The sequence below is a fragment of the Vigna unguiculata genome, chromosome 8 (genome assembly GCF_004118075.2).
Source record: "Vigna unguiculata cultivar IT97K-499-35 chromosome 8, ASM411807v1, whole genome shotgun sequence".
Lineage (NCBI taxonomy): Eukaryota > Viridiplantae > Streptophyta > Magnoliopsida > Fabales > Fabaceae > Vigna > Vigna unguiculata.
Window position 1 is genome coordinate 4926993 of NC_040286.1, and position 23827 is coordinate 4950819.

General features: G+C 28.2%; 1 protein-coding gene across 2 annotated transcripts; it reads right to left on the minus strand.

The window, feature by feature from the left end:
* Positions 1–3382: 3382 nt before the first annotated feature.
* Positions 3383–6884, minus strand: LOC114193862 (receptor-like protein EIX2). 2 transcript variants are annotated; one of them, XR_003606310.1, is made up of 2 exons: positions 6528–6884; positions 3383–3662 (listed from the first exon to the last, which is right to left on the minus strand). XR_003606310.1 is itself a non-coding variant. In XM_028083825.1 (2 exons), exon 1 carries the CDS (start codon positions 6430–6432, stop codon positions 4234–4236), a length of 2199 nt encoding a protein of 732 aa, XP_027939626.1. In that variant the 5' UTR covers positions 6433–6516; the 3' UTR covers positions 3418–3662; positions 4207–4233. The 2 variants fall into 2 exon arrangements, 1 of the variants encoding a protein (XP_027939626.1); XM_028083825.1 differs by lacking the exon at positions 6528–6884 and adding an exon at positions 4207–6516 and having other exon boundaries at positions 3418–3662.
* Between the last annotated feature and the right edge of the window lie 16943 nt (positions 6885–23827).

Here is a 23827-nt window from a genome sequence, read left to right on the forward strand (position 1 = left end):
CGATCCAGATGCATTGGATTGGATCCAACATTAGTGTGAACGGATCCAATATTAGTGGGAACGGATCCAACTCATTCCAATGTATATAAAATGGGTAAAATAGTCATTTGTTGAAGTAATCCTTCAAATATACGTTCCATACGCGAGATAAAAAAAACCATTCATCCTTCAAATCATTGCAAACACTCGCCCATATATCATCTAAAATGAACACCTTACTTCTTTGCTGATCCATCCTTTGATCTCCACTGAAACAGAAAATCTTCGCAAGCGAACAGGCTCTTAGTTCAAGAATAATTATTGTCAAAACAATATTTTCTAGTTTTTAAATAAATTGGATTCACGCTACGTATCCAAGGAAGTGTGAGACAGTTTTGTGCAAGTTTCTATATCCGTATCTGGCATGCTCTTCTAAAGCACAGTATTGTGCACGCCTTAGTTGCCTTAGTTGATATGACAACACTCAATTTCATTTGGATGAATGTATTGATTTTTAAAAAATAGAAAGATGTATGTTTTTAATTAATGGTAGATAAGTAAAAAAAGTTGAAATAAGAAAGAAGAAGAAGAAAGAGCCCAATTTATTTTTAATTATCACATTTTTCTTCATGAGTTTCAATGTTTTCACCCCACTCCTTGTTATTTATTTACACTATTTACATTTCTCACATGATATGTCATCAAAAGATATTTTAACATCACTGTTTTCAAATAAGGGTATAATTTTAATTATTAGAAGCAATATTCTTTAGTAATTATAATCAATGTCATCTTATTGATTTTATGCTTATGTGATGTGTTTCATTAGGATTTTTGTCACTCAGATGAAGATATTTTTTTTACTAATTGAAGCAAATATTCCTGATAAATGATTAGAATCAATATATTGATACTATGTTATGATTTGATTCAAGTTATGCTTATATTGATACATTGTTATAAATCAATGTGTTGCATTAGGATTTTCAGTTTAAGGAAAATATATGATTCTAATAATTAGATGCAATATTTTTTAATAATTATAATCAATACTATGGATATTATGCAATGATTTAATTTCTATAATATGTTTCATGGGGACCAATTCTTTCCTCATATATATCTCATTATAATTAAATACTAGAATCTCAATGATGGGCCAAGAGGTCTATATGAGCGCAAAGTTTCTCCAATGCAAGACACAAAAGGAATTTCACACTTCTCTTTCTTTTTTTATTGTCAAAACACACACACAACGGGGATCACCTCAAAATCCTCTTAGTTGGGTTTGCTCTGTTTGTGGCCTTCAAAGGTAAGTTCTTTTCTCCTTCTAATGTTATTCATGTATTTGTGACAATATAAAATTAATGGGTTGTGAATCCTGACTTAAGTGTATGATTTATTGACTTAACATATTGCTAAATGCATTTGGGGTCTGATGTTATGTAATTCCGGGGCTGAATTAATGATTGATATGTGTCTATGACAACATTATAAACTCTTCGTAAACTTTTAATCCTCCTCTTTTTAAAAAAATAAAAGTTATAAATTATATTACTTAAATATACATGTAATTAATAAAATAATAGGATAACTTAAATAATACTTACATTACTTTCAATTTATGAATATTCATAACATTTCACAATTTTGACTAGTTGTGTTGCATGATGAGTTTTATATGTTGAACTCGAGACCATCCTTAAAAGATTGAGTTACATTCGATTAGGTGGATTTGACCAAATCTCAAATAAATTGAATTCAATTTGTTTGGTTGAATTGAGTCGTTGGATTATTTTAGTGCAATTTTGTGTTTAACATTCTTCTCACACCCATGTGGGTGCAACCATATCCATGTGAGTGCAATCACACCTATATGAGGAAGAAAAATGAGGATTTCAAGTCACTTATACCTTTGAGATATCAAACGAGTGGCTTGTTCTAATAAAAATATGAAATCGCTAAGAATTTGAGGTTAGATGTAGTTTTCCCTCTTTTAACCCATTAAGATGCTTTCTAGGGATAGGAACATGATCCAAGCATCAAGACCAAACATAGACAATCCATCAACAATGGTGGACTGCAACAAAGTTATCTTAAGTGGAATTAGGTTGGAACATTACCATAGTCTTTAGAAAAAAAAAAAAAAGAGAATTACAAGTAATTCTTTTTCCGTTAACCCTTTACAATGGGATTTGGTTGATATATCCAAAAGTTTCACGTTACTTAAAAGTCAAGTCTAATAGTAGTTATATATGCATGGTTATTAAACTCACGAGTTAAAGTTAACTCATCCAAGTTTATGTTCTTACTAATAGCTTTCGAGTTGAAAGCAAACTCATTTTTTGTATAAACTTGATAAATTCGGAGATGAACTCGGTGAGCTCGCTCAAACTCACAGGTTTGGTACCGCATGCGCGAGTTCAAGAAAAAAAATTTAATTTGAAGTAACCAATATTTTATTGCATGATGCTATATGTTAAAATTAAAATTAAGAAAATGTAACAATTGTTTAAATTGATAAATAATAAGTAAATAAATTTTATTAAACATTAACTCATTTAAACAAGATAACTTGTCCAAATTAAAAGCCTATACAGTTTTTAGAAAATAAATAAATGTACAAAACAGTTTAATAAAAGAAATATTTAAAAAATTATATAATTATGTAACAATATTTTTTTTTTTAAAAACACATTTTCATTAATATAATAATGGTTAATCATATTCTTATATGTCGTTTTCCAATAATTTACTTTATCTACCAATCAAATAAATTGATTTATAAACGGCAACAAAACTCTTACTGATAAAAAATATTTAAAGACTAATTTTTTAATTAAAAATTAATTTAGAGATAAATTTTTTTAGTAAAAAATTAGATAATTTATGTTAATAATAAATTCAGAAATTAATTCATAATAAAAATTATTTTAATTATTAATTATAAATTTTTGAAACTATTTTAATTACTAATAATATATAATTTATAAATTAATATTTAAATTGATTTCTATAATAATTAATTACTTTCATCAGAAAAATCGATTATTATTTAAGAAAAACTTTTAGTGATATTTTCAGAAGCATATGTTAAGAACTTATCAATTAGTCGTTAGCTTCTTATTAGATAAAAAATGAACTTAATAGCTATTTTTTTAAAGAGACTCTAACCCTAACCCTAGTATATTATCACATTACTTTCTAGGAACATTTTAAGAAGCACTGCATCATGCTAAAAAAAAATCTACTTTTCTACATACTGACTATAGTAGAATGACAAAATTTTGCAATTACTAATAGAATATAAATTAGTTGAAATGACGTCAATTTTCATGGACGATGATCTTATTAACTTCTTTTTAAATATATTAAAATTTATACCAATATTTAGTACTTTGAATATTAAGAAAAGTTAATATGGAACATTTTTACTAGTTTATAAAACATACAACATAAACTTATCTCATTTAAATGCTGCAGAGAACAAAGAAAAAAGAAAAGATAAAGTAGGAAACCATCAGCGTAACTTAAAAGGAAAAAACAAAATACACCAACTATTAATAATAACCAAATCTAAATATTAAGTTCATCACTGCTGAGACTGTTTGTAGTGTTTTCATAACACCACATGTTCTCTTCTACGCTTGAAGACTTGTTCCTTTTTCATGAATGAAAAACACCTGAGATATAATAATGCAAGAAATTTTATAAGAATAAATGAATTAATAGACAAGTTTTCATTATCATATAATTTTGTAACTTATTTAATACACCATAAAACATCTTAAATTGATATTTCTTCTTTCCATTATTCTAATATATTTTCATTTTTCTTATAGTTGTTTTTCATGGACCCAATTTTTATAAATAAAAAATAGGATTAGACAAAAATAAAGAAAATTGATTTAATTAGTTACTCTACTTTAACCAACTAAATTATAATAGAATTTGCAGAGAAAAACAAACTTAAAAGCTAAGATGCCACATGTGAGTTGAGAAAACTCATATTCTTAACTCAATTCATTTATTTATATATGTTTTTAAATAAGTTGGATATAAATATTACTGCAATTCAAACAATATGTAAAACAATATATAAAGAATAATTAATAATTAAAAAACTAAAAAGAAAATGAAGAAGTAAAGTATATTTTGGTAATGGTGAAGAGCAAACTATTCAAAGATAAATTAAAATAAAATTTCAAAAAGAAAGATTTTAGATACCAGTATTATTATGCAACCATTTTGATCTTAACGGAATGGATTCATGTTGATGATCACCATGACATAAAGTCGATCTCTCAAGTCATAAAGAAACTTGAAGTAAGCATGCCTCAATTTTCTATTCAAGAAAATAGCACAACAAACTCCTAAAAAGCCTGTCGTAAATCCAGATTCTATTCCAATGTAAAACCATGCCAAAAATATAGATTGATTTCCATCTTCATCTACAAGCTTTGTGTCTTTATGATTATCATCTTGAATGCACATTTTGGTAAGTGGGGGTCCACAAAGATCATGATTTCCCATGTAACTAAGTGTAGTGAACCCTTGAAGTTGTGTGCCTGATGGTATTTTTCCTGTTAGATTGTTGAATGATAGGTTCAAGTAACCCAGAAAGGACAAGCTGGACAAGCTCTGAGGAATTTGCCCACCAAGTTGGTTTAATGAAAAATCAAGGGACTCTAAGTTTTTCATGTTTCCTATCTCATTTGGTATTTTTCCTGCTAGTTTATTGTGGGACAAGTTCAAAGAGGACAATCCAATGAGACTAAATATTTGTGGAGGTATTGTTCCAGACAAATTGTTACTTGACATATCAATTAAGGTCATGAAGTGTAGATTGTTTTCATATACTAATACTTGACCTTTTATAACCAATTCAAGATATTCATCACTGTAGAAGTAACCATCATATGAAGGAAAGTAAAAAGAAAGTTTGCTCAATGAAGCATTGTTGAAGAGTAAGGATTTTATATTACTAAGACAATTGGGTATATGACCAGAAATTGTGTTATTTGCTATGTCCAATATAATGAGGGAAGAAAATTGACATATTTGTGGTGGGATTTTGCCAGTAAAATGATTGGACCTTAATTGGAGAGTCATTACACTATGAGATATCCAATATGGTATGTTTCCAGATAATTGGTTATTGCGGACATTAAAGACCAAAAGAGAATGACAATGTTGCAATGAGGGAGGAATGTCTCCATGTAGTTTATTTTCATCCAAATGGAGTGAGGTGAGATTAGATAAGAAGCCCATTGATGGGGGTATCTTGCCTGATAGATTATTGCTTCCCAATCGAACAACAACTAAAGATTTCCAATTCTTCCAACAATTGGTAAGCCCTCCAGATAGATTATTCATTGATATGTCCAAGAACAACAAATTGTTTTTCCCATTCAACATCTTATGATCACACAAGAGGGGAGACATGTCCCCTGATAATGAGTTATTTACTAACGAGACAAAAACCACATTTGGTGATAATTGTGGCAAGCAACCTTTTAGACCATTCGATGCCAAATCGATGAATGTAGAATTCAACAACACATTTGACATGTTTCCGTCTATCAAATTGTCTCGTAATTGGACTTCATCCACTCTTGATACAAGATTCCAAAATTTGTCTCCAGCCTCAAATGATGATCCCATAATAGTTAAACTTTCAATAGATCTTTGTGTATACAACCACGCAGGAAGATTATTGGGATTTGAAAACCCAAGAACTAATACTTCAAGTTGAAAAGGTGGAATCCAATGGGAGTCAAAATCAATGATTAAAGTGGAATATGAGTATAATTCCAGTTCCTTTAATTTTGACAATTTGGCTAAATTTCTCTCAGATACAACTCCTGTCAAAGGATTTGACGCAACATCTAAGGTGATTAAGGATGAGAGATTTCCCAAATTTGTGGGAATAGATCCTGAAAAGTTGTTTGCTCCAAGAGAAAGAGTTTCTAAATGTTTGAAATCACCTAACCAATCTGGAATGGGTCCATCAAAGTTATTGTCATCCAATACCAAGTTTTCCAGTTCTCGAAGATTTAACAAAGCCTTAGGTAGATGTCCTTTTAAAGAACTTAGTCTAAGGTCTAAATCATAAATACCAGAACTAAGATTGAATAACCACTTAGGTAACTCTGAGTTAAATTCATTACAAGAAAGATCAAGAGCCTGGAGGGCTGTAAAATTAGCATACTGGAGAGACCAACTCAAGTCTTTAAGCTGACAAGCACGCATATTGAGAAATGAAAGTGATGGAAGCATAGTCACTAATTGAAGCCAATTAGTCTCCTTACTGAGATCAATATGACGGAGGTTGAGATATTCCAAGGAAGAAATATAGGGAAGCCATTGAAGGCTATTGATGGCAAGATTTGAGTTACGCGATAAATCAAGATGACGAAGAGTTGAAGAATTGACACCCCGATGATTATGCATATAATCAAATTGCAATGCTAAGAAGTCATTGTTTCTTAAATCCAGGTAATCTAAAAATTCTAACTCTGCTAACAATAAAGAAAGGTGAATGGAACCTGTAAGGCAATGTGATTTTTCTACTTGGTCCCTGTAAGTTGGAAGGGTTGTAAAACATGTGAGAGTGATTCCAGTGACTCTACTTGTGATGTTGTTACAGATGACTCCTTTCCATTCACAACAATCTAGTTTGGTGGACCATGAAGAAAGCACCCCAGATGTGTCTGTGACTCCTTGCTTGAAGTTTAGGAGAGCATGCATGTCTTGTTGGTGGCAACCAATATTGAAGCTGCAACAGATATGGTTGAACATGATTCCACATATCAACCACCAAAAAATGATAGCATTTTGGAACGGAGATATGTTCATGATTACAAGAGAAATGAAGGGATGAGTAGGTATGAATGACTTCAACATAATGGAGACAAATTTTATTTATAGGAATTGGAGTCTGTACAAAGTTTCACTTTACGTAACGTAATAATAGATTCTGAGTATTTCACATTATGGATTATATTCCTGTTATAACTTAGAAACATTATAAATAATAAAACCATGATGAAAAAAAATTCAACTTTAAAATAAATAATATTTTTTTAATCTGAAATAATTATGGTTTCAGTGGTAAGATTTTCATAAAAGATAATTTTTTTTTTATAAAATCTTTAATGTAATGCCATATTTAAAACTTTACTATTACACTGAAATAGTTTGTTATGATTTAATAGAAGTAGTTGATGACATTTGAGTTTGTCTTATGATAATATGATGAGATTTTGTATTAAATAAGAAAAATGATTGTATAACTTTGTTGACAAAAATGTGTTCCCTAACCCCACGAAAACGATCTTGGAAAAACCTATCAACTCAAACATAATTTAATGCATCCATCCAATTCATTGCTTATTCTTTATTCTTTAAACAATTCTTTTGAGAGCCTTCACACAGTTCTCTATGTAAGTTATGTTAAATACACCAATATTAGGAAAAATAATTCTAGTAATTTTATGAAGAATATGAAATAAATACGAACAAAGTAAAGTTTATCTAATACTGGGTTTAAGTTATGATTATCTTTTTATAATAAAAAAAAATCCAGAAATTTATGGAATTTTTTTAATGAATCGAGCTTTAATCCCGAAATTTTATGCAATATTAGTCTCGAAAAAAAAAAAAGAGCATAGAAGTACTCGTGGTTCTTTCATTTATTCCCCTTATTAGCACAACATTCTAGTACTAACCTACTTAAACAAATAATTTGATATTTAAAATATATTTTATAAACAAAATGATAAGTTTATTAATATGTAATCGAATTTGGATTCTCTAATATGTAATTATGATGTATAATGGCAGAGAAGACCCATCACCCAATGTTGTCCAAACCAACCAATGGTTCCTTGGCATTGCAAAGTTAATGAAAATTTTACACACTCCACCATGGACTATAATATAATATAATGCACTTACTCTTATCTAATAAATAAATTTAGTCAATGCACTCATTCTTTTCAGTTTTTAAAATTTTATAATATTATTTTAAATTTTATATTAACAGTCATTTGTGATAATTAATAATATAAAAAGTATTATGGTAGACACTATCAATTCTAATATATATATATATATATATATATATATATATATATATATATATATATATGTATGTATGTGTTTTTATGAAAATTGTAATCATTATGCAAAACGAAATATTTAATCATTTATTTAAATTGTAGAATATTTTTTATAGAAATTGAACACCAAATAATCTTAACAAAAAAACTAAAAGAGGTATTGTAGAAAAATGTAAAAAAAATAACTTAATTTAATTTATTAAAAATTAAATCTTACCTTTAGTAATTTATATTTTGATATTTTTGTGATTAATATATTAAATTTTAATTAAAAAGTAAATATTTATAAAACATTAATTACTAATATGGACTTTTTCTAAAACTTAGAATATAAATTAAGAATTTCAAAATTTTGTTAACATTTATGTTAATAAATTTTATGAAATTATCTAAAATTTTAATTAAAAGTATCAAATGAATTATTTGTAAAAAATAAATTACAATTTGTTGCATTAAAAGTCTTAAGACTTGGTAATATAATATTAACGGTTACATATAATGAAATTTTAATTATTATGATTAGTTGAGAGTGAAGTTACTATTTGTATTTGTGTCGGTCTAATAGAAATCAATTATCTTAATCGAATATCGATAACCTTAAAAAAGATATTGACATAAAGTTGTAAAATTTGTATTTCTATTATATCTTATTAAGAAAAAAAAAAGATTCACAACTAAATTAAATTCAAAAATAAAAAATAGAGATTTATTACTAAAAAATATTATTTTGAAAGTAAAATGTCAAAATATTTATAAATCAGCATGAAAACTTTTGCATTGGATTCAAAAGTCTTCACAAAGAAGTGTAATTGTGATCAATTCGTGATACGATATCTATTAATCAGAAAACTTTGTTTATTTAAAGCAACGACTTGACTTTAACGTTGCTTTACAAAATGTGTCCCCTACGCCCATGATAACCATTTTGGAAAAACCTTTTAAATCAAACATAATTTATGTGTCGGTGCTATTGATTGCTTATTCTTTATTCTTTAAATAATTCATTTGAAGGCTTCACACATATAGGTATGGTATCTGTATCCAATACGATACATATTTATACGTCGATACATTTATTTTTAAAATAATAAGATATATAATAAATATATGATATATAAATATTAAAAGATATACAATGATTTTTAAAAATATAATAAATATATGATTGTTTTTATGTGAATTTAAATCAAAACTATATATACTAAAATTGTCAACATAAAAAATATAAATTATTGCTATCATAGAAATACTAAGAAAACTCTTAAATAATGACCAATTTTAGTAATAAAAAATATGTTAGAGACCAATTTTCTAATTAGAGATCAATTTAGAGACTAATTATTTTGGTAGCCAAAATCTGGTAACTAATGCTAATAACCAATTTAAAAACTAATTCATAATTGAAACTATTTTAATTATCAATTTAGAGACCAATTATAATTTTTTGGAAATATTTTAGTTACAATTTGATTACTATATAGTGACTAATTATTTTTTATAATTAAAATGAATCATTATTCAAATATTTTTTTTAGAATATTACAACTTTATAAATTAGATACTTGATAAATATCGATAATTCCAGTAATTTTACGAAGAATATAGAAAAAAAAAAGTAAAGTTCATCTCCTACTGGTTTTAAGTTTATGATATTTGAGTTTGTCCTATGATAATATGATGAAATTTTGTGTTAAATAAGAAAACACAGTTAATTAGGATTGGAACGACTTGAATATAGAGAAAGCGATTGTAACTTTGTTGACAAAATGTGTCCCTACCGATTTTTTTTCTTTCTGACGGAGCACCTTTTGAGAATAAAATTACAGAGGTAGCACGGATTGAATCTTTTTATTTTTTAATTATTTAAAACTGGAAGATGAAAAAACAGTAAATTAAGAAAAGATAAATTAAGGTAAAATTAATTAATGTAGTACTAATTTATTATTGTTGTAATTTTTTGAGAAAATAATTTTGAAAAATACATAAGTATATTGTTAAATATAATATAATATAATTATTATTTTGTTGTTGGAAGTTTGTAAAGTAGCAATTGATACTTTGAAAAAATGAAGTGAATTTATATGTTATTCAAATTAGTTAATAAAATAAAGGGAAAAAATTATTGAGTCAAAATTTGTTGTTTAATAAAAGAATTATTAATAGATAAGTATTAAAATAAGTGTAAAGATGTTAAGTAAATTTGATAAATATATATTTATATGGTTAAAGAATAATTTATAGTGGACGCAATAATTTGAAAATAAGTGAAGTAATAATACTCCAAAACTTAATTTTTTGTTGTAATAATTTGTTGAAGGAAAAGATAATTAGTATTATTTATTATAATGTTTACTTAATTATTTGAATGTAAAGATATAATTCATTAAATATTTAATCATTGTAGGTATGTATATATAAATAATAGAATGTAAAACATCTTATATAAAGTTCCATTTAATAGAAAATATACAATTACATAAAATATCACATAATATAACATAATAGAGGAGAGAGAGAAAGTATACTAGAATGATTATTACAGTCATCCATAAATATCACAAAATATAAATTATCTAAGGACACAAAACAACTCAAGAAAAGATTAAGAACACAGAAAGAGTTTTCAAAAAGATTCCAAGAGGACGGGGTTGATCTATAACATCTACTCTAAACCACAACATCATCATCCACCTAATTAGGATCAACCAATGTCTCCTCGTCTGCTCACACCAATTCTTTTGGTGATCATTGCAAAAGAAAAGACAAACAAGGAAACAAAAGTACAAGGAAAAGTGTAAGCTACGGAATTTAAATTAACATAATAATTATGTCACAGAAACACAAGCAACATGCAATACCAAGCAATAATAGACTCTCTAACTCTATTATCCAGATAAATGTAATGAAATCAAATTCATTGGAAACTTACATTTGTGGTGGCCTCTATTGCTCTATAGAGTCATTGTCAATGAGTTTCACCCTACCACACAAGGTTAATCCATGATCATTTAAGATCATTATCCTGTATTAGACTAAGACCTCCTACTACTCTCACCACATAAATCATTCTACTCTATGTAAGTTTGAATGATCATTAGAGTGCCAAAATATAACCTTACTTAAATTCATAAATCATTACATACACTATATTACCACCATAGGAATTTCGTCATGAAACTCTTACATATTTCACATGTTATCTAAGAATAACTCATATTTCCATGCTATACACATCAAGTCCAGTCTCAAGAATACCACACATTCATGAATAGCTTCACACTTCATACTTTTAAACTAAATAAGTCAATCACAGATAAAACAAAGAAATTAAGAGTTCTGCAGCAATTCTCGCTTGAGTTGGGGATTCTCGCTTGAGCGACAAGAGTTTTTGCTTAAGCTAAAAATTCTCACTTAAGCTAAAAATTAAGCAGAGACAAAAAGAGTTCCAATGGTCCTCTCGCTTAAGCTAGAATTTCTCGCTTAGACGATAGCGGCTCTTGCTTAAGTGAGAAATTCTCGCTTAAACTAAAACTCGAACAAAGTGCAAGGTGAAAATTTTGTTATTTTTGTTTAAGCTAGATTTTTCTTGCTTGGGCGAAACTGCTTTCGCTTAAGCTAGAAATTCTCGCTTAAGCTACAATAGCAGATTTCCACCTACATCCAACATGCAACACCAACACACCGACCAAAAACAGAACACAAACCATTTCAATGCAAATCACTCATTAATTCCACCCTTCAAGACCCAATTAATGACCAAACGAATAATTCATTTTGAAATTTGCAAGAATCCTAGCTTCTCTTACCTCAAACAGATACCAAACTTATGAGGAGAAACCCAAGAGAATTTGAGCACCACAACCCTAAATCAACCTAACAAACCAAAACACAAGAGTACAGAAGGGGGAAAATGAGGCTCTGATCATAATCAAAGCAAACCCAAAAAACTCCAAAACTAGAAGAAGAAATAGAAGATGATGTTGGAAGTCCCACATCAAATAGAAATAAGGTCAATTCACAATATATAAGTGGATGCAATCTTCACCTTACTCGTCGATTTTGTGGAATTGAGTTAGGCTTAAAGCTCACTTCTAACAATATAACACACTTACTCTTATTCTAATAAATAAACTTAGTCGACGCACTCATTCTTTTCGATTTTTAAAATTTTATAGTATTATTTTAAATTTTATATTAACAATGATTTGTGATAATTAATAATATAAAAAATATTAATTATGGTAGATACTATCAAAATTATATATATATATATATATATATATATATATATATATATATATATATATATATATGCGTGTTTTTCTATGAAAATTGTAATTATTATGAAAAACGAAATATTTAATCATTTATTTAAATTGTAGAATATTTTTTTTTATAAGTTCAGGTAATACAACATCTTTTCAAGGACGGTCAATTAAAATAATTTAAATAAAATAAAGAAAATAAAATCTTTAAAGAAACTGAAAACCAAATAATTTAAATCTTACTTTTAGTAATTTATATTTTGACATTTTTTTTGATTAATATATTAAATTTTAATTAAAAATTAAATATTTATAAAACATTAATTACTAAAATGGAATTTTTCTTAAACTTAGAATATAAATTAAGAATTTCAAAACTTTGTTAACATTTATGGTAATAAATTTTATGAATTTATCTAAAATTTTAATTAAAAATATCAAATGAATTGTTGTAAAAAATAAATTACAATTTACTGCATTAAAAGTTGGTAATATAATATTAACGGTTAATATAATGAGATTTTAATTATTATGATTGGTTGAGAGTGAAGTTAATTACTACATGTATTTGTGTCGGTCTAATAGAAATCAATTGTCATAATCGATTATAGATATAACCTTAAAAAATATATTGACGTAAAGTTGTAAACTTTGTATTTCTATTATATCTTGTTAAGAAAAAAGAAGAAGTTCGCAACTAGATTAAATTAAGAAATAAAAAACAGATATTTATTACTTAAAGTTATTGTTTTGAAAAAAAATTTTAAATATACTTTTGGTTTTTAATAGAGCTGAATGGATTGGAACCCGCGAGCCAATCTGATTCACCACGGGTTCGGGCCGGGTTAGGTTGAAAATATTTTACAAATTTCAATACGGGTTGATTTTTGACCCGATTCATTTAGAATCCGGCTCATCCGGATTGAACCCGTGGTGAGTCGGGTTGATTCACCAACCCGCAAATAAAAGGGTCACACAAGTGTTTTTATTTTATTTTATTAAGTTGGGTTTTACATTTGGATCATGTTAGGTTATTTTTTTATCCAACACGTAAATAATTTGAATTTTTTTTATTTTGGTTTGTATTTGGATTGTATTAAAGTTTATTTAGATTTTAATTAGAATTACAATTTAGTTTTGACTGAAAAAATAAAAATAATAATATTTTTTTTAATTAAGTGAACCCGTGAGCCAACCGGTGGTGGGTCGGGTCGGATTCAAATTTTTTCGGCTCGCTAAAAGGTGAGCCGGGTTGGGTTGACACACTAAATCATCAATCTGTGGTGGGTTGAGCCGGGTTATCCATTTTGACAGTTCCAGTTTTTGACTTTTTTGTGAAAATTAAAATTTTTTTTTTCAAAATTTGGCTTAATTTAATCTTCTAACTCTAAACATGTAAGAATTTAGTTATTTTAATCAAATTTTGTTAAATTTATTTAAAATTTTAAACTCATTGCATAATTATATTTAAATTGTTTATTCGTTTGACACATATCTTTATTTTAATATTATCTTAAAAAAATATTTAAAACATTAAATAAATTTAACAATAATGATTAATTAAAAAATTACATTTATATAATTTTAAAAATTAAAGACTAAATTAGTGTAAAATTTAAAAGATACTAATTTTAATTTTTAATAAGAGTCAAGGATAAAATTATATTTAACTAAAAAAATTCAAAATATTTATAAATCCGCGTGAAAAGTTTTGCATTGGACAATGACCATATCAATTAACCGAAAACTTTGTTCTTTTAAAGCAACGACTTGACTATAACGTTGCTTTACAAAATGTGTCCCATACGTCCACGATAACGATTTTGAAAATAATTCATTTGAAGGCTTCACACGTATACGCTACTGTAAATTATGTTAAATACATCAATATTAAGAAATATAATTCTTGTAATTTTATGAAGAATATCAAAAAATAAAACAACGTAAAGTTCATCTCCTACTAGGTTTAAGTTGATGATATTTGAGTTTGCCATATACGATGAAATTTTGTGTTAAATAACAAAAAAGTTAAATATGTATTTAGTTTTTAATTTTCAGTTGAATTTTTTGTCTAATTTAATCTTCAGCTTCAGCTTTTTATTTTTATATATATATATATATATATATATATATATATATATTTTATAATCACATTTTTGTTATTTATTTAAGATTTCAATGTTATTTTAAAATAGTTTCTTGACTAATATTAAAATAGAAATGTATAAGGTATAATTGTTAATTAAATTTAACAAGTTAAATAAATTAAATTCAAATATTTTAAAAATTGAAAAATTAAATTAAATTAAAATTGTAAAAAAAAGTAATTTTAGTTTCTATAAAAAATTAAGGAGAAAAAATCATATTTAATCGCTCAAGACAACAAAGTTAATTAGGATTGCAACGACTTGAGAAAGCTATTATTACTTTGATGACAAAATGTGTCCCCACAGATTTTTTTATTTTCTTTTCTGACGGAGCAGCTTTTGAGAATAAGATTACAGAGGTAGCATGAGTAGAATTTTTTTTTAATTATTTAAAATTAGAAGATGAAAAAAATTTAAAAAAAAGATAAAATAAGGTAAAATTAATTAATTTAGTAATAATTTGTAATTTTTGTAAATTTCTGAGAAAATACTTTTGGAAAATACATAAGTATATTTTGTTAAGTAATTTAATTTAATTATTATTTTGTTGTCGAAAGTTTGTAAAGTAGCAATTGATAATTAGAAAAAATGAAGTGAATTTATGTTATTAAAAATAAAGAATAAATAACGGAAAAAATTATTGAACCAAAATTATTCTGATTTCCCTCTTGAATAAAATATATTAAAAATTCACAACTTTTTTCCTCCTTCTTTAGGAGGTGTTACACCTCCTTCTTGGCCTTCATGCTTCTGCCATCTTGATCATCTTCTTCACCTATCTTCATCTGCTATCATTTTCCTTATCCTTCTACATCTGTCATCATCATTGGCAATGTGACCGGTAGTGAAAGAAAGAAGTTGATTAGTTAGGTGAAGGTGAAGGTGAAGGTGAAGGTGAACGTGAACGTGAAGGTGATCACGACAAATTGAGCTGGTATATCGGTGTGTTCTGAATTCATTACAACAAAATATCTTACTAATAACTAATTTTAGTGATTAAAAGTTATTAGTTATTATAGTGACCAATTTAAATACCAATTTATAAAATTAAAATTTATTGGTTAGTAAAATAGTTACTAATATAAATAAAAAATTATAATTGGTCATTAAATTTGTCATTAATTAATTAGAGACCAATTTAGTAACTAAGTTATTTTGGTAGCCAAAACTTAGGTAGTTAATTTTTAGTGACCAGTTTTCTTTGGTAGTCAAAACTATGGTAGCTAATTTTAAAAACTAATTTAGTAACCAATTATAATTTTTTATTCATAATAGTAACTATTTTAGTAACTAATAATTTTTTTACTTTGTAAACTTGTATCTAAATTAGTAATTATAGTAACTACAGTTTTTTGTCACTAAAATTGGTTACTAATGAAGCATTTTCTTGTAGTAATTGGACAATTTGGAATGCACTCTTAAATTTCAGAATATATTTTAAATTGGCCAATTCGGAAATTTCACCATATTGAATAATTTGAAATGCACTCTCAAATTCAAGAATATATTCCGGACTAGCCAACAAAAAAATCAAACCTGAATTCTGGATCGAGCAATCCAGAATGCACTCCTATATCTGAGAATGTATTTAGGATTGATTAATCTAAAATTACGTATGAGTTTTGGATTGAGCAATCAAATGCACTTTGAGATTTGGGAATACATCCACATACTTGAAAATTTTGATATAAGATGACTTCCAAACCTTTAATGGAAAGTGTACCTACTTGACCCAACAAATATACCAAATATCATGGCCAACAAGACCCATTTGGCTGGCATTATTAACTCGACTCAACATTTAATTAGGGTAGATTGGTTTAAACTTTATGTCAAGGCCAAATCGACTCGACCTTCGGTCCGAGCCGACTTAGCTCAACCTTTAGCCATGGATGACTCAACTTAGAGTTATTTCGTCTTGACCTTCGACCTGGGTTTACTCATTTCGACTTTCTACTTGTAACAACTCGGTCAACCTATGACTCGAGCCTACTGGACTCTACCCAAGGCACTCAACTTGACCTGGGGTCGGGCTTACTCAGCTCAACCTTCAGTTTGAGTCGAATTGGGTTGGCCTTCGGCCTAAACCAACTCAGCTCGACCTTCAGGCCGACTAATATGGACCTTTGGCACAAGCCGATTTGACTCGACCATCAGTCAGGCCAACTCGGCTTGACTTGCTGCCTAGATTAACCCAGCTTAACCTTTGGCCTGGGCCGACTAGACTGAGGGTCAACTCGTCTTGACTTTCAGCTAGGGCCGACTTGGCTCGACTTGGGGTCCATCTGACTCGGCTCGACCTTCGATTCGGGTCGACTCGTCTCAACTTTGGTCCTAGACCAGCTCGGCTTGACCTTTCTCCCGGGCCGGTTGGGCACAACCTTGGATTGGCCCGACTCGACCTTCGTCCTGGACCAGCTCGACTCAACCTTCGTCTCAAGCCTGCCCGACTCAACCTTTGGTTCAACCCAACCTTTGGTTCAACCCAACCTAACTCGACCTTTTGGACCTGTGAACTTTTATGTCCTAACCAATGAGTAATTCCAGAACTTGGAGAATTTCAATTTCTTTCTTTTTTGAGTGAATTTCAAATTCTACTATTTAATTATTTGAAATATCTTCTTTAATTCCTCAATTTCAATTTCCCTTTTAATTTCCTCATCCAAACATGTCATTAGATGAAAAAATTTGATCCGTGTGGATCGTCAAGTCCACCTGACCAGTCTGGGTCATTGGGCCCATTTTGGTAGTCGGGCCCGCCCGACCCATCTTGATTGTCGGTCCGTCCGACCTGTCTATGTCGTCGGGTTTGTCCGATCCATTTGGATCGTCAGGCCGAACCGAACAAGAGAGGAGACATGTCCCCTGATAATGAATTATTTGATAACAAGACGATGACCACGTTTGGTGATAATTGAGGCAAGGAGCCTTTCAAACCATTCGATGATAGATAAATGAATGAAGAATTCAACAACACATTTGACATGTTCCCATCTATCAAATTGTCTTCCAATCGGATTTCAGTCACTCTTGATACAAAATTCCAAAATTTTTCTCCGCCTCAAATGTTGATTCACATAGATAAACTTTCAATAGATTGTTGTGTATAAAACCACATAAGAAGGTTGGGATTTGAAAACCCAAGAGTTAGTTTTTCAAGTTGAAAAGGTGGAATCCATTGGGAGTCAAAATCAAAAGTTAATGTGGAATATGAGTATATACCCAGATCCTTTAATTTGACAATTTGGCTAAATTTCTCTCAGACACGACTCCCGTCAATCGATTTGAAGAAACATCTAAGATAATTAAGGATGATAGATTTCCCAAATTTATGGGAATGGATCCAGAAAACATGTTGTCACTAAGACTAAGAGTTTCTAAATGGTAGAATTCACCTAACCAATTTGGAATGGGTCCATCAAAGTTATTTTCATCCAATACCAAGGCTTTGATTTCTCGAAGATTTAACAAAGTCTTGGGTAGATGTCCTTTTAAAGAACTTGATCTAAGGTATAAATAATATATATCACAACTAAGATTGAATAACCACTTAGGTAACTCTGAGTTAAATTCATTTGCAGAAAGACTAAGAAATTCGAGTTTAGTAAAATTAGCATACTGAAGAGACAAACTCAAGTCCTTAAGTTGACAATTACGCAAATGGAGGAATGAAGTGATGGAAGCATAGTTACTAATTGAAGCCAATTGGTTTCCTTGCTAAGATCAATAGAACGGAGGTTAAGATACTCCAAAGAGGAGATATAGGGAAGCCACTGAAGGCTTTTGATGGCAAGATTCGAGTTATATGATAGATCAAGATGGCGAAGAGTTGAAGAGTTGACACACCGAAGAGGAGAAGTAAGTATAGATAGATTGTGACAATTATGATTATGTAGATAATCAAACTGTAACGCTAAGAAGTCATTGTTTCCCAAATCCAAGTAATCTAAAAATTGCAACTCCACTAACAACAAGGAGAGGTGAATGGAACCTGTAAGACAATGTGTTTTGTCTTCTTGATCTGTGTAACTTTGAATAGTTGAAGAACATGGGAGAGTGATTCCAGTGATTCTACTTGTGATGTTACTACACATTACTCCATTCCATTCACAACAATCTACTTCAGCAGACCATGAAGAAAGTACACCTGATGAATCTATGACTCCTTGCTTGAAGTTGAAGAGAGCATGCATGTCGTGTCGATTGCAACGAATATTGATGCTGCAAAAGGCAGTGTTGAACATGATTCCACATAGCAACCATACAAAAATGATTGCATATTGAGAGGGAGATGTATTCATGATTGCAAGAGAAATGAAAGGGTGCATGGCTTGAATACATAATCGAGAGAATCTATTTATAGTAATTTGGGCAGTTTTTCCATTAATTATCGGATTTAGAGTAATTATATATCTTTCATAATTTTAATAGATGTATTTTAAAAATAAAAGCATAATGAAAATATTCATTTTTAAAATAAATAATAATTATTTTTAATCTGTAATAATTATTCTTTCAATTGATAAAATTCTTATAAAAGATAATTTTTTTATAAAATCTTTAATGCAATGCCATATTTACAACTTTAATATTAAACTGAAAGAATTAGTTATGGTTTAGTTTGTCCTCTGATAATATAATGAAATTTTGTGTTAAACAAGAAAGTATAGCTAATTAGCTTTGCAACGACTTGACTAGAGGAAGCGATGGTAACATTGCTTGACAAAATGTGTCCCCTACCCATGAAAACTATGTTGGAAAGACGTAATCAATTTTAAAAGTAATATATATATATATATATATATATATATATATATATATATATATTAAGCAATTATTTTGTAAGGCTTCATATTGTAATAGTTATTATGTACATTGTACATCTATTCAATTATATTATTTATCTTTTATAACTTTTGTACATTTAACCCAGGTTTATAAAAGGTGTATAAATACATTATGTCACAATAGGAAGTATTTATTCAATTTCTTTACTAACTCCCATACCATTATATTTCAATATTATCCTAAAACTCTTACTCACTTTAAATAGAATTATAAGTCTATTTTAAGAAAAACCCTACTACTACATTAATTTTGAATATGTAATGCAATGTAATTATTGTTTTTTCTTTAACTTTTAAAGATCGGTAGTAGATAAAATTGTTGTTTTATCGTGAACTTTTGACGATAGTTTCGACCCATTGTTGATTCTTTTAACTTTTAACAATATTTAATATAATGATATTCAAAAATCGTCTTTAAAAGTTATGTGATAGATTGTTTACACTCTTACAAAATATTTATGTTTTGATTTTCAACTTAGTATTAACGTAAACACAGGTACGATAGTGTTGGTGTGTATGTAATATTTAGATATGCATGATATTATATTAAAAATAAAATAAGATAAACGGAAAAAATATGATAAAATAACTATTGATGATTATAAAAAAAAAATAAGAGAAGATACATAATTTTATAGAAAACATTGTTAATTTTTAAAAATTTAACAATTAATTATATTGTAGGGGTAAAATTAAAATTATGAATCGCGGACACAAAAGAAAAAATATCTTTATACATTATTATAAATAAAGTTGATATATTTTCTGTTTTTTCTATTATTTAATTTAATTTTTCATTCATTTCATGTTTGGACTGCACCAACATCTCATCGAAGAATGTAACAATTATTATGTTATTATAAAATAAAGTGAATAACAGAGAGAATAATAGATAATAAAGAAGAGAAGAGACAATAAAGAATAGAGAATAAGGAGTAACTCATATGTGTATCATTATTGATAGGAAGAGTCCTATTTATAGATACAACATGTAATCCATAAAGGAAACAAATCAACTTAGTTAATACAAATATTTACATAAAGAGTAATGAATCATATGAGTATCAATCATATGAGTAAATGTATCAAATCAATGGACAATCATTAATTCATCACTCTCCCTTAAGTGTCCATTGATAAAAGAATGTGTCTCGTTAAAACCTTACTAGAAAAAACCGTTAGGGATAAAAAACCTAGTGAAGGAAAAAGAGTACAACATTATGTATTCTTTAATACAATATTATTCATCACATATTATATTTCTCCCCCTCATGTAAACTTACATCATTAAGATGACAGAATCCGAACTTGTAAATCATTTGCTCAAAAGTTCTTCTTGGCAAAAACTTCATAAATAGACTTGCCATATTTATATCATCCTTTCAATTAAACAATACACTATTATCTTCATATATGGTTGTTGATTCCATCTTTGTCGGGGATAGTCACAAGTTTCTTGCATATGTTGAATTATAGACCTTAGTCAAACATATTCACAACTTTCCTTGTAATTCTGTGTGATTAGACGATGTTAATACTATGGTTTGTTTCATATACCTTCATGAAACCATTGTGCTACCATATGTGAACAAACATCTTATTTGTGATAAACCATTGTGACATTGTGAGAATATGTAAAATAACATGCATATACATAACTCATTGTCTGAATCTAAATCATTTGGATGGAATAAGCTCATATTTGTAGTACCCTTAAAGTAACAAAGTATATGTTTTACTCCAAACCATTTTCTTCTTGTAGTTGAAGAACTATATCTTGCTTAACAAATTTACAGCAAATGCAATATTACATAGAGTATAATTAGCAAGATACATTAGTGTTTCTATGACACTAAGATATGGTGCTTCTGGACCAAGAAGATCTTCATCATTTTCTTGAGGTTTAAGAAGAGTCTTTATCAACATCTAACGACCTCACAACTATTGGAGTACATAATGGACATGACTTGTCCATTTAGAACATTTTAAACACTTTAAATATATAAGTCTCTTGACGTATAAAAACACCTTTATTTAAATACCCAATTTCTAATTTCAAATAAGACTTTGCCATCATTCATCTCAAATTATTTCTTTGAGTAATCAATTGCCTTTGTGAGCTCATTAGGAGTTTCAACAATGTTTATGTCATCTACATAAACAATAATTATGGCAAATTTATTTTTGGATCTTTTCATATAAATACAAGAACAATTAGGATCATTTCTATATCCTTATATTAATAAATACTCAATAAGACGGTTATGCCACACACGTTCTGATTGCTTTAATCAATAAAAGAGCATGTTCAATTTTATTGAATAACCATCTTTAGAATTTGTCTTGTTGGATAAATAAAATTCTTCAGAGATTTTCATATAAATATGATTCTCAAAAGAACTGTACGAATATGTTGTAACATCATCCATTAGATGTAAATACAAATCTTGTTGTACAACTAGGATAATTGAATATTGCAATGTTGTTGCATCCAATACTAGTGAATGTGTTTTTTCACAAATCAATAAAATGTTTTGTGAACAACCTCGAGCAACCAATTGCTTTGTATCTAACAATTTCATCATTCTTATTTTGATTTTTGCGCAAAAATCCATATGTACCCAATGGGTTTCACAACTTTAGGTGTACGAACTATACGTCCAAAAACCTTTCGTTTAGCAAGCAAATATAGTTATGCTTCTTTGCATATTTTTATTTTGGCCAATCTTTTCTTTGCCGACAATCTTTAATGATCATTGCTTATTGATCCTCATTGTCATTCATAGCATTCATTGCTATGTTATAAGTAAAAGTTTCGTCAATGTTAACTTCATTTTGGTTCCATATTATATGATTCATGACATAATTTATTGAGATCTCATCATTTTCAACAATTTCAGGTACCTGAGGTTCTTCTGAAACCGAACCATTAATTATGTCAAATGAATCTTTTGGGATTTCAACCTTTTCGATTAGGTCATTTTGCATTTTAGCTTCATTTCTCATTCAACAGTTTTTATCTTTGGAACCAATGGGCCTACCACGCTTCAAACATGTCTTTGGAACTAATATACGTGTAGTATAAACCATAAGGGAATGTTGATAATTTCTCCAATATACATTTTTTTAACTCAATCATAGAGATATAAAGATATTTCATATCTTTTTCATTTTTTGTCTAAATATAATATCCATTTAGACAAATATCCTTGAAACTTAATAAGTTTTTATTCAACTTCTTGGTAGAAGTATAATAGCTCTTCTAGAGTCTTTAAATATATTTATAGTACTATAAATAATACTAACATTGATGTCTCGCATTATCAAACAAGAGAAAAATTTATTACTCTTGAGAATTATATAAGTTGTTGCACTAGCAATAAGACACATATCCTTTGATACTAGTGCAAACATTCATTTTTCATATAAACGTACATATCAATGAGATTTTTTTTAACACTCTCATAATCAATGAGGTGATCAATGCTTCCATTTGCTTTAGCAAAGAAAATAATAATATCAAGATGAGTAACATCTATATGTCCATAATCAAAATCACCATCTTCATAAGCAAAGTGTGTTTCTATGTTCTTCTCGTTATTTGTAAGATGTTTTGGTGTACAATAAGTACAACTCAAATGGCCTTTACCATCATAATGATAATATATACTTTCATATTTTTGTCAATATTTTCACATTTTCCTTTTCCCTTTTTCACATTATTGTGCCACTTTTGGTGTCAAAATGTTTCTTTGAAATTTTCTTTATAACCATGTCCATAATCATATCACGATCATGATCATAAAAATATAAATCAAATGTTGCTGCATTCACTTCTAGAAATGGAGCAAAACCAATTTGGACAGGTTTCATGATTTTCTATCAAAAGCTCATTGCTTTGTTCAATCATACAAAGGCATGGAATAAATTCATTGTTGCATTTACTTTTGGGAATGGAGCAGATTAGGCGGATCTCATGATTTTTCATCAAAAGCTTTATTGTTTTGTCCAACCAGTCATACATAGGCATGAAATAAATATAAATTCATAATATTTGTGAAATCTCTTTTCACACTATTTTTGTCGCATGAGCAAATTAGTTGCTTATATGCTTTATTTCTTTATTTAATGGTATCTCAATATCCATTGCATATAAATGTATTTCAACATTTAAAATCCAATATAAGAAATTCTTCCTTGTAATATCAAGGGTCACAAATCCAAATTTTGCAACGTTTTGCTGTTTAGAACGATCACATAAAATAATAATAATAATATTCACCATCATAATAAAAATAAAAATAAAAAGATAGAGATGAAAATTGATAAAGTCGAACAATTCTTATCACAAGAGAAAGAATATAAGATAAAATTATAAATTAAAAAAGAATTAAAACGAGCCTGGATTGAGACACGCAGAACACTGTCGTTAGAGAGAAAAAGCTTCCACTAGTCCTCAGTTGGTT

Coding starts and splice junctions, on each gene's coding strand:
- LOC114193862 (XM_028083825.1), bottom strand. CDS start 6,432: ATGCATAATCATCGGGGTGTCAATTCTTCAACTCTTCGTCATCTTGAT.